At 45.5% G+C, this 11,400-nt stretch overlaps 2 protein-coding genes across 10 annotated transcripts; one reads left to right on the forward strand and one right to left on the reverse strand.

Moving 5' to 3' along the window:
• Positions 1–82: 82 nt before the first annotated feature.
• Positions 83–7,438, forward strand: LOC135234118 (protein disulfide isomerase Creld1). 3 transcript variants are annotated; one of them, XM_064298347.1, is made up of 12 exons: positions 83–265; positions 1,017–1,111; positions 1,477–1,595; positions 1,701–1,783; positions 2,433–2,543; positions 2,848–2,939; positions 3,068–3,247; positions 3,551–3,646; positions 3,737–3,820; positions 4,042–4,137; positions 4,894–5,034; positions 5,329–7,438. In XM_064298347.1, coding segments are annotated over exons 2-12 (1,224 nt in total). In that variant the 5' UTR covers positions 83–265; positions 1,017–1,110; the 3' UTR covers positions 5,550–7,438. The 3 variants fall into 3 exon arrangements, with proteins under 3 accessions (XP_064154417.1, XP_064154419.1, XP_064154418.1); XM_064298349.1 differs by lacking the exon at positions 1,017–1,111 and having other exon boundaries at positions 1,474–1,595; XM_064298348.1 differs by lacking the exon at positions 1,017–1,111.
• Positions 7,439–7,454: 16 nt separating this feature from the next.
• LOC135234120 (uncharacterized) lies at positions 7,455–11,087 on the reverse strand. Of its 7 annotated transcripts, none has more exons than XM_064298354.1 (8): positions 10,832–11,087; positions 10,656–10,707; positions 10,385–10,442; positions 10,012–10,196; positions 9,042–9,169; positions 8,593–8,652; positions 8,264–8,453; positions 7,455–7,694 (listed from the first exon to the last, which is right to left on the reverse strand). In XM_064298354.1, exons 3-8 carry the CDS (start codon positions 10,392–10,394, stop codon positions 7,584–7,586), a joined length of 684 nt encoding a protein of 227 aa, XP_064154424.1. In that variant the 5' UTR covers positions 10,395–10,442; positions 10,656–10,707; positions 10,832–11,087; the 3' UTR covers positions 7,455–7,583. The 7 variants fall into 7 exon arrangements, with proteins under 7 accessions (XP_064154424.1, XP_064154422.1, XP_064154421.1 ...); XM_064298352.1 differs by having other exon boundaries at positions 10,656–10,710; XM_064298351.1 differs by having other exon boundaries at positions 10,808–11,087.
• Between the last annotated feature and the right edge of the window lie 313 nt (positions 11,088–11,400).

The raw sequence follows: 11,400 nt of genomic DNA on the forward strand, positions 1-11,400 counted from the left end.
CTCCTTTCTTTGGGTACTTGGTGGGTTGTGATTGGTGGAGATGTTGTGTCCCTGTAGAATGGGGCGGGATCCCTTGGGCTGGTGCTGCGGACAGGACAGAAGCACCTAGAATTATAGCAGCCAAGTGTGGCCGTTGATTTAGCTGCGCCGGGCCAGCGAAGGCATTCGATGGTGCCTGAATGATAACGGAGCAGGGTTTCTGAGCACCTCCCGCCGTCCATCAACGTAAATAATCAAAACATTTACTGCCCAAACGAAGCAAAAGGTAGGCTTCAGCAGCAAAATCACGACAGGTTGCATTGTCTATTGGTCTATCATAACGGTATCCGCTTGTTTGCTAGTCTATTTAGCTAGCTAGTCCAATAGAATGTATAGCTAGCTCTAGCCAACAGCCTACCTTGCTACATACCGTTTCGACCACTGTTGGTAGCTAGCTAACCGAATTAACGTTTGCAGGTGAAGTTGTTTTGTCACCGTAAGCAATGCAAAAAATAAACGTGTTTGCCAGATTAGTATTGTTGAATGGATACCCAATGTGGCAGCCTAGCTAGATAGATGTGTAGCTATCTGTTTGATTAGCAAGTGAACGTTATCTGCCTTGACTAGCTAGCTATATAGCTATCTAGATATGATGATGTTGTTAGCCAGCCCCTTTTCTTTCATTTTAGCTTCGTGTTTTCTGCGTATAATATTTTAAGTACTTTGAAGCTACGCAGTTTGGATGCGTTTTGAGACTGCTTTCTGTAACTTAAGTCTTTAATTGTGTGAGTCCCTGATAGTGATAGCTGTGCATAACTGCCCAGAATAGCTGTGTCAGAAGAAATGACACTTAGCTAGCCAGCTACATTGACTGATCTTACTATGTCATTTACGCCCGCTACACAAAGTAATTTGCTGACCGCGGCATAGTTATGATTGCTGATATGATATTACTAATAGTTTTACTCAGAAAAACAAACAAACATGTAATTCCCATTTTTTCAAACAAAATATCTGCCCACAATTTTCCACAATAGTTGGGGGGAGGTCAGTGGAACAGCTGATTATACTGGCAACCCTACCCCCTCAATTCCCTGGAGTACCTACACTCTTGCATTATCTGGACCGGACAGTAAGCATACTCTCCTATTGGTTCTGCCAGTTTTACAATTTTAAACCGCTATTAAATGGAAATAATTTATCTGAAAACAAGCTGGTGAGTTTGAAAATTAAACACAGTTTAATCAGTTGGACATTTGAAAGGAAAAAACAACGTTCATGAAAAAGAATGACTGTGGACTTCATTCAGACATGAGGAAATGACTACATCTTTGTTCCTGGTGCAGCACTGCATGGATATAGATCTGTTTTAGCCCATGTGTTTTACAAGACTCATGGTTGCATTGCAAACTGCTTCCTGCTCCCTTCAGAGAGGCTTGACATCACTCACACATCAATATCACTCCCTTTCTCTCTCTTTCAATGTCTGCACAGAAGTGATGTGGTCACCAAGGCCCCTCCTACTGGCTGTAGTACTGTGCTCAGTGCTCTCTGTGGTGCGTGTAAAGACCGCCCCCTGCCAAGCCTGTCGCAAACTCACAGAGAACTTCATGAAGGTATCTTTACATTCGCTGGCCTGCATTTGTGTTATTGCACATATCTCTCTTGCTCTTCTTTACTTTATCTCCAACAGCGTGAACAGTGAGATATCTGTGTTTCAGGGTCTGGAACGAACGGCCAATAAGAACTTTGGGGGTGGGAACACGGCATGGGAGGAGGAGAAACTGGCCAAATATGCACGCAGGTGGGTGGACTTTCCAAATGTGTTTTAACTCTGAACGTGCAACATACACTCACCTGCTGCTGGTGTTGATCAGGGCTTCCCAGCCCTGTTCCTGGGGATCTACCGTCCTGTAGGTTTTTCATTTAACCCAAATTTGCCACACCTGATTCTACTAATTTGAAGCTCAATGAGATTTCTAGCTGTTGAAAGAGGTGTGCTTTGTTAGTGTTTTAGTGAAATCCTGGTAGATTTCCAGGAACAGGGTTGGGCAGCCCTGGTCTAGATACTCCATATTACAAATGTCATCCAACCATTGTGTGAGAGCATCAGAATCTCAATAATTTCAAGAGAAATATATCTATCTGTATTTAATATTAAATAATCATTACTTCTGTATGGTGAAGGCGGTTTGAATTACAGTGCATCGTATCAAAACAAACAACACAAAAAGTTGTAGCAGCTGAAGGTGTAGGAATAGTGTTCTAGAGGCTTTTTCTGGCAGGTCCCTGTTGGGTGACCAGCTGAAGCTGAAAGCTGCTGTGGAAAGTAGGCCATGTGCTGGTGGTGTCAGTCTGTATGTGGGTTAGGACACACTGTAAGTGCTGTATGAAGCAGGCGTTGGTGCCTGTCACCCGTATGTTTCTTACTCTCTGTGCTTCTCCATCTTCAGTGAGACCCGGCTGCTGGAGATTGTGGAGTCGGCATGTGAGAGCTCAGACTTTGATTGCAACAGACTACTGGAGCAGATCGAGGACCAGGTGGAGACATGGTGGTTCCACAGGTACGTTGGTGGCTGTTTCTGACACGCTGTCAATGACTGTTACCCAGCAGGGACCAGGAATTTGTTTGCTGTTGGGTGCATGCGTTGTGTACAATTAAAATGCCTGTTAGGATAAGTGGAGCTCTGAAATCTGAAAATTATGAATTTCTGGCCACATCCTTTTTTCTTACGTGTATCACAATGGTGAGTTAGCGGAGCTAGGGTGATACATACATCATACCTTTTCCATTAACTACTTTGGGAATTTTGTCATATGTATTCTTACTTCTGTTTGTAAGCTTGTGGGTTTGTGTTTTTCTTGCAGACAGGAAGAGGCACCAGATTTGTTTGAGTGGTTATGCATTGATGAACTCAGGCTGTGTTGTCCACCAGGGAGATTTGGACCTGATTGTGCTGGTACAGACCTCTCTCATGACCTTCTCACACACACACACACACACATGCACACACACACGTGCATGGGCACACGCACATTGTCAGCCTTGAGGCTCTAACCGTTTGCTGCTTATTTTTTTTTCCTGCAGAGTGTCCTGTGGGGCCTGGTGGGGTGTGTGGTGGTCTGGGGCGTTGTGAGGGGGAGGGGACACGCCTGGGGGGCGGAGAATGCGTCTGTGACCCAGGCTACTCTGGCCAGCTGTGCCAGGACTGTGCACATGGCTACTATAGAGAAAAGACCTCCAATCACACGCAGCCTTCCTGTTCAGGTACTGATTGCATTTAAGAGTCTGCTTCATGACCATTCACAAGAAATTCCCCTGCTCCTGCTAAAATACACTCAAGTATCTGTCCTTGGGCACCAGTCGCACACAGGTATAATCAGGTACTAGTCACCTACTCAACTGCCAGTCACACACAGATCTCATCAGGGACACCAAGGCCTCCTCTGTATTTGACCAGACCACACATCTCAACCTTTTCATCTTTATGACCTCTCAAGATTTTCCCGTTGTTTAAGACATGCCTTTTAAAAGGCCTGTCTTCTGTTCTGTGTGCCTGTGTGTATTCAGCATGCTACCATGCCTGTAAGAAGTGCTCCGGGCCAGAGGACTACAAATGCCTGGACTGCAAGCCAGGCTGGTCTCTTCATGACCACAAGTGTGTGGGTGAGTCAGGGCTGTCAGCACTCTCCAGCTTTCCCCTTCCTGCGCTTCTGTATACCTATCAGTAGATTAACACTTTCTCTTGCCTTTCAGACATCGATGAGTGTGGTACAGAACTGGCTCGATGTCCCTCCAACACATACTGCTTTAACACAGATGGCTCCTACGAATGCAGAGGTGGGGTAGCTTTTCTATTAACTGAGGGCAGAGGGGTGGGGTTGGGGCTGAGGAGTGGTGCTGAGGTTGGGGGTGGGGTTGGGGTTGGGGAGTGGGACTGGAGGTGGGGTTGGGATTGGGGTTGCGTTTAGGGGTAGGGCTAGGGTTGGGGCTGCGGGTGGGCGTGGGGTTAAGGTTAGGGGAGTGGAGGATGTGTCCTGATGGAAGTCTTTCTGCCCCAGGCTGTGACCAGGCCTGCGTGGGCTGCATGGGCAGTGGTCCAGCCCGTTGCAAGAAGTGTTCCCGTGGCTACAGACTGACAGGAGCCAAGTGCCTGGGTGAGTCTGACGTCTCCCTGTGCTTCTCTTTTACCATGGAAACGGCATCCCCACTGCTCTGTTCACAGAGCCGTAGTACGATATGTTACTACAAACTCATCACGTGAAGCAATGAAAAGACTTCTGTAATAATGTAGAGACCTCATCAGATTCCACTAAAATATTTATAAGCATATTGTGGCTCTGTCAAAGAGTTGTAATGTATAACAGGGTACTGTGCTAAGTGACTGGGTGCTTATGTATGAATTCACAATAGTCCAGTGCTGTCTTGCCTAATGATGAAAACAAGAAAAACAGGTTAGTGTGGCATATCTACAGGCATCTAGTTTTGTATTGTTTTGTCTAGTGGGAGCGTTCATGAGCACATGTTGAGTAGCAGGCAGAGTAGCATCAAATGTCACTCATTCATACTGTGAGTGCAGGAAAATCCTGAACCACATCCTGGTTTATGCCCTCCAGAAGCTTAAGCTCTCAGTGAGGCCATTTTGACAGTCAGTCAGATGCAGTTTCATCATGGAGTACACAATGAGGGTGATAAGGTTTTGTAGTAATCACTGATTAATTACATCTCCTCACCAAGTTGTCCAGGGGTTGTTGGTGCATAGTTGCCTTTAGACATTTCCCTGGACCGTTAGCTCATTTATTTTAAGCATATAATATCATATGAATCTGAGCTGTGGTTTTTTTTTCAGAGTGTCAGAAAGAGAAGAGCGGTTTACTCTGTGGTGGTGATGACCCTCTCTCTCTCTCTCTCAGATGTGGATGAGTGCACTGAGCGAGCGATTGCATGTCCTGGTCTGAATGAGGTCTGTGTTAATGAGGAGGGGTCCTTCCGCTGTGAGTGTGCGGAGGGGTACCAGCGCAAGGACAGCATCTGCGTAGAGAACCTGCCCCCTTGTGAGTGAAACGGGCACTGCAACACACTCACACACAGCATATACTGTAGAGCTCTACACCTGAGCTGAGCACAGACTCCTCTGCTGTATGGCACACAGTGACTAGCATGAGGTTGAGCTCTCATTTGGACCGGTCTCTCTTTCTTTACCCGTTCTCCTTATCCCTCTCTCTCTCCCCTCTCCTGTTCTCCCCTCTCTCTCTCCCCTCTCCTGTTCTCCCCTCTCTCTCTCCCTCTCCCCCCTCTCTCACTCCCCCTTGCTCCCCCTCTCCCCCCTCCCTCCCCCCCCCCAACAGCGGGCCCAGAGAAAGGCCTTTTTGAGGACATGACGGATGATGAGGTGCTGGTTCTGCAGCAGATGTTCTTCGGCGTGGTGATCTGCGCCCTGGCCACGCTGGCTGCCAAGGGGGACATGGTCTTTACCGCCATCTTCATCGGGGGCGTGGCCGCCATGGCCGGATACTGGCTGTCGGAGAAAGGGGACCGCATGCTGGACGGATTTCTGCGGGGACGCTAGCCTATCGGGGGCCGGGGAATCAGAGGTGGGGTGGGGAGGAGGAGTGCAGAGAATGTGGGGAGTTTTGGGAAAGGGAGCGAATGGCATTGGGAAAAGGCAGGGAACAGATACACTGGAATGGGTGTGAGAGGTGGACTGTAACAAGCCCTCACCTGGAGAGGGCGTGGTCACTCACCCTTCTGCAGAAGCAGAGGGACTGGGCAGCCCCAGTGATGGGGTGACACTGGGCTTTCATCATTTGTTGTAATTATGCATTGCACTAGAGGTGAGGGAGTACTCCAAAAATGCTGAAAAATCATCCCCCTACCCCCCGACAAAGAAATTGTGCTTGAAACCTCAGGACTCAGACCCCCATCATCCCTTCTCCTGCCACCCCCCCCCCCCCCCCAGCCGCACACAATCCTCTCCATCCTATTTCAAATTTAGGATTTTATTTTGGGAGGTAGGGGGAAACGGGCAGAAGGCGCTGAATCACTAAGGAGTGTCCCGACTTCTGCCACGCCTTGAATTCTCTGCAGTGGATTGTGGGGAATCTCACCTGTGGCAGCTGTCAGCACGCAGAATTTAGCAGGAAGGCATGAGGGGACAGAAAACACGACGCTTCTGTTGTTCTCTTTTTTTGTGCGTTTCACAGAGGAATTGCTGAATGCATGAGATGTACTGTATAAGGGCGCTGTGTTGTAGCCTCACGAGGAACACAGAATGGTGTGGATTTCCTGTCATTTCCGTTTTTTTTTTACATTTTCAGGCAGGATTTTTAATGCACAGTCTCTACAGCTTTGCCACCCATAATACCTACGGACAGCAGCAATATTGTGCGTGCGTGTAAATGCGTGTGTGTGTGTGCGGGTGTGTGTGTGTGCGAGAGAATATGATATGAGCTTGTCGTGTGTGCATCGGTCTTCATGTAGTTGAAAGACGTGTGCCCCACCTGCACTGAAGGGGTTATTTATTTCTTATTTATTTTGTAGCCATCATGTTTTAATTGTGTATAAAGTTTAAGAGTTTTTATTTTCCCCAGACATATCTTTGCAATTGTACACTGCTTCTGTACAGTAGGCCCATGTGCAAACTGTCATATGGTATATTGTTCTCTCTAAGGTCACCCTGTCTTGTGTTCAGTGAGAAATTTCCCACTTTTACATTCTAAATGAATTGTCTGCTGTTTAGTGGATGTGTGCGGTTAGTGAAAGGGCTTTTCAGTCATTATTTTCCAGCAGCATGGATTTAAACTGCCATCTTCCCACCTCTCTCTTTTGTCGGCCTGTCTGTCAGTAGCAACGATGACATTTTTCCATATTGTCCATGTTTATCAGTAATTGCAGCTCACTAAATCTAGTTCATTTTCGTCCACGCTCAACTGGCAATCTATGAGGATTACACAGTTAAGCGAAGATGTGCCCAATGTATTTTACCTCACTAGTCACTTACCTCACTGAGCTGTGCGTGTGCGGCGTGCCTGTGTGTATGCATGTGCGTGTGTGTGCGCGTACGTGTGTGCGTGCGTGTGCGCCCGTGTGTGTGCGTGCCTGTGCGTGCCTGCGTGTGTGCGTGGGTGTGCGCCCGTGTGTGTGCGTGCGTGCGTGCTCACGTGCGTGTGTGTGTGTGCACGTGTGTGTGCGTGCCTGCGTGTGTGTGCATGTGCGCCTTTCATCCGTCCGCTCCTTTAAGACGCACTCCTCTGGCCGTGTCTGTCTGTGAGCTGCGCTCTACCTGTGGCCAGGTCTTTGTAATTATGCCATTAGCTATACCTGTAAATTATTGACAATGTGAAAACCACCTGCATCTTTCTTGGCCTGCTGTGGTGCTTTACGTAACCTGTACACATACGTCAGGAAAATTGCACTTCTTTACATTATTATCATTATTAAAAAAGAAACTTTATCATAGTTCTGGTTTTATTTGTATCAGATCTCTTTCCTCATAAATTTTTCAAAATCTTTGTTGTACTGGTGCATTATATCTATCAGCCTATTTCCCTTTCATGATTGGGTGTGAGATGTGGGATGGCCCAGTGTTGGGGGTGTGGCTGTATTATTTAAGGGTGCAGCTCCAGTTTAGAGGGTTGTACTGAAGGAGTTCCCTATCTCTCAGCATCTCCAGAGACCGGCTGACTGCCTTGTCCCTCCAGCACTGCTCCATCAGCTGGAGAGGTAGAAGGTAAAGAAAGGAAGAGATTAGCAAAACATGCTGATGTGACTCCCCGAGTGCCTGAGTAGGCATGGGAAATGGCTTTGATCTCAGGCTGAGCCTACATATTGCTAGTCCCTGTGTAGGCTATGTCCTTAGCCAACTATGGCTGTGAGTACGCAACACAGGGATGCAGGGTGGCCGTTTCCTGTGGGGGTAGGGTGACATGATGCTCCATGGTTACCAGTGAGAGCTGCACCCCTCCTGTGACAGGGTCTCTTGTAGTGTTCTGTACGGCTTGTGATAATGCAGAACAGTCACTGACTCGGCCTCAGAGGCAGTGCTCCCTTCACAGGTGTAGGCAGTGATTTAAGTGCAAGTGACTGTTTGAAGTGTAAGAATAAGGAGGAAAATGTCCTTTATCCCACCCCCCCACCCCCCCTCCTAAAATGCACCAATGTAGCCCTGTTAAATTTGTCAGTAACTGTGCAATTACCAATAAAGCCATATTTGTAGCAGCATGTGATACGGGGCAGTCAGAATGCAGTACGTGTGTGTTGTATTGCTCTGCATTAAACCCTTACCCTCTTGTTCTCATCTCGGTACTGCCTCATCTCTTTGGCCCTGGAGGACATCTCTTCCCGCTGTTTGGAAAGCGCTCGGTGGTCTGCCTCCCGCAGATTCTCCAGCTCTTGCGTTTTATTGACCAGTTGCCGCTTACGAGCTTCCCACTTCTCTCCCATCTGCTTTTTCAGTATTTCCCGCACCTCCTTCCTAGGGAAAACACGTGGTTCATTAAGTGCCTCCCCTTACCCAATTTTTCCAATGCAGATCAGCTGGAGATGAAGGATCCCTTTATCCTTTGAAGGAAAACAATGATGCAGTGAGTAAGGCGTAGTCGCATCTGCTTTACCTGCATTCCTCTTTCTCTGCCCGAGAACCATAGAATGGCCTCTGCCATGCCTGGTGAAACCTACAAAGATTATAAAATTAGAACAAAATCAATCGCAATATTTGAAAGTGTATGACCCCAAAATGCATTTGGTCCTTGTACCCCTGAATTATTTACCCCAAATATTTAATGATGAATTTGACTCAGACTTGCAAAATTATATAAAATGTGCATTTTACATGTCAATGAAAAGTTATCCCAGAGACCCAGCAGAAAAAAAAGTTTTTTTTTTTTTTGTCTTGGACGACAAAAACCTTGATAATGTCCCTTGTAGTGTAGGCTTCAGGATAATAGAATAAATAGTTCTTGAGATTAAAACCAGAGACTCGTGCCCTACAGGGCAGAAAAATGGGTAAGCAAATAACAGAAATTAGGGGATTATCTTTATAGGAATTTTCTCCTCTTCGCACCTGTAGTACTCTTTTTGCTGCATGACCACTGCCCTCTGGTGGTTGTAGTGATGCACTGCGGGTGTCTCCAGACTGGCTGTTTGTCTGCGGCGTAGAGGAGGACGCAACGGGTCCAGTCGAGGCCCACACTGACCGTGCATAAAGTGTGGTAAGAAGAAAAGTTTGTATGGCAACCTTGTCATATGTATCTTTTTATGTATTGATGAGTTGACTTTTCCCACCTCAAACTGTACATAAAAAATATATTAAATCACAATTATGATTTAACAGATTGTGATTTTACACTTGGTTCTCTGGTTTATACCCGGGGTCCCAAGTTATCCCCAAATTTCATTTTTGAAAAAATACTTTTTCAACATTACATAGCAAATAATCAAAGCAAGTCTACATTCACATGCTGTGTGACCATATGTGACCGGCACAGCTGGCAAAGTGGACTGAATAATTACTGTTACCTAGGAAAGAAGTGCAGGCTTTGGTCATTGTTAAAATAACTTAAAATATTAATTCTGTTGCTACACCTTAAGTTTATTTTGAGAATTGTAACAGGTGGTGATGAATGATGCAAGTAACAGGTGATTAGCAACTACATTCTGTGTTCTGTGAAGCAACAGTGCAAGGCAGAGCAATAGAGCAAAGTTAATTAACAGTATTGGCTTGTTAAGTATTTGCAAAGCAACAAATGCATAAGTAACAGGGTTCTGCAGGACAATTTCACCTTTAAGTACAAGCTGATCTTTGGTGAGAGACAGAGGGAAAGGGGAGGGGAGGGGGGGGGGGGGGCTTGACAGTAAATTTGAAAAAGACAAAACTTCTGCTCAGTATCTGACTAACATTGGTCTAATCCAAATAGTAGGGTCTGAGTAATCGAGAGAAATGCAAAAAGTGTTGCAGCTGTCCCCATTCTCCCCTAGTATTTCACTTAACTGACAAATAATTAACCCAATGATTAAAGGCCAGGCGTGCTCACCACCCCACTCTTGTGAAATAAGGAGCCAGCTGATAGCTGCAACGCCGCACGCACCTGGTTGACCGAGAGTGGGACAGTAGCCGGACAGATTACGGGTAAAGCGAGGGGTGTGACCATGTAGCGTTGACGTTGAATGGGGGTGGCGCGGATGAAGGAGACAGGTGTAGAGGGAACAGAGACTCCAGCTGTAAAGGTGATAATTAATAACTGTTAAATAAGGATTATAAGGATTAATAATGAGTGGAATACGCATAATAATACGCAGCACAGTAAGCCTCTTTTGTCGACATGATTTTGTATAGCCTATACACCGCCGTAACCTACAGCAATTTATTTCTTTTGCATTGATTCAAGTGTCAAAAAATGCCCTTACGTAGCCTCATGCTGGTGCAGACGTGTTCACACCGCAGAACCAACGTTCCAGAAGCTACCTGTTGAACAAATAATTCGTTTAGAAACGCAGTATCTTAGTAGACTATCTTAGTTGACTGCCATGGAATATTACGACAAACTTGAAAGAGTTTATTTTATAAATACCCACATAATGTTTTATAATAATACGTAAACTACATTATTATATTATTGAAGAACAATATAAAATAGAATATTTAAAAAGAAACTAGATTGAAAAGTTGGTTACTCACGTTTATCTATTGACAGTGGCAACGGTTGGCTTGGGAACGTCTCAATGTGTCTCTGCTTATATAAAAAAATATGCGAATTTGTTTACGGCGCACGTAGAACCGTTGTTAATACGAATCTTATGTTCAATATTCTATGAAGCAAGACCTTTTACCCGATATCGCTTTCAGTTCCGTACCATTTCACGGGTCTGTAAAGGGGAGAAGCATTTATCCACAGCCACTTGGATACAGCAACAATAAACGGCTGGAAAGCGACAATGTATTGTTCTCCACTTTAAAGCAGTACTTGCTAGTGTAAGAGGATATGCCCTTCCTAGCATGCGCATCATAATTAGCTAATGGTGAGCTCTGAATGCAAAGTACTGACCCTGTGTTGCAGAGGCTAATCGCTTAGAAAGCACTTCAGTTCAGGACACATAAGAGTAATGCCACATGGAACATATTGCTGGGGAACTCTGAAGTTCTTAGACATAATTTCATATGGCAAATGCAAGCTGCAAATAAAAAAGTGAACTACAGTACTCTATATTATACATTATTTTTGCTGGATTTAAATCTTGCGGCTAATGAATCTGTGGACCCTTTGATGATTTGTGTAATGTCTCTACAACATATATCAAAAAGCAAATGGAAACAGAAATAAATGTTGGGTCACCAGAATTCATGGTAGAAAAATAAGGGTCCAAAATGGCTTTTCTTCTCATTCTTCTCATTTTAAGACTCCATTAAAAATCAATCGTGTCAC

Source organism: Anguilla rostrata, chromosome 11 (genome assembly GCF_018555375.3).
Source record: "Anguilla rostrata isolate EN2019 chromosome 11, ASM1855537v3, whole genome shotgun sequence".
NCBI classification, from domain to species: Eukaryota; Metazoa; Chordata; class Actinopteri; order Anguilliformes; family Anguillidae; genus Anguilla; species Anguilla rostrata.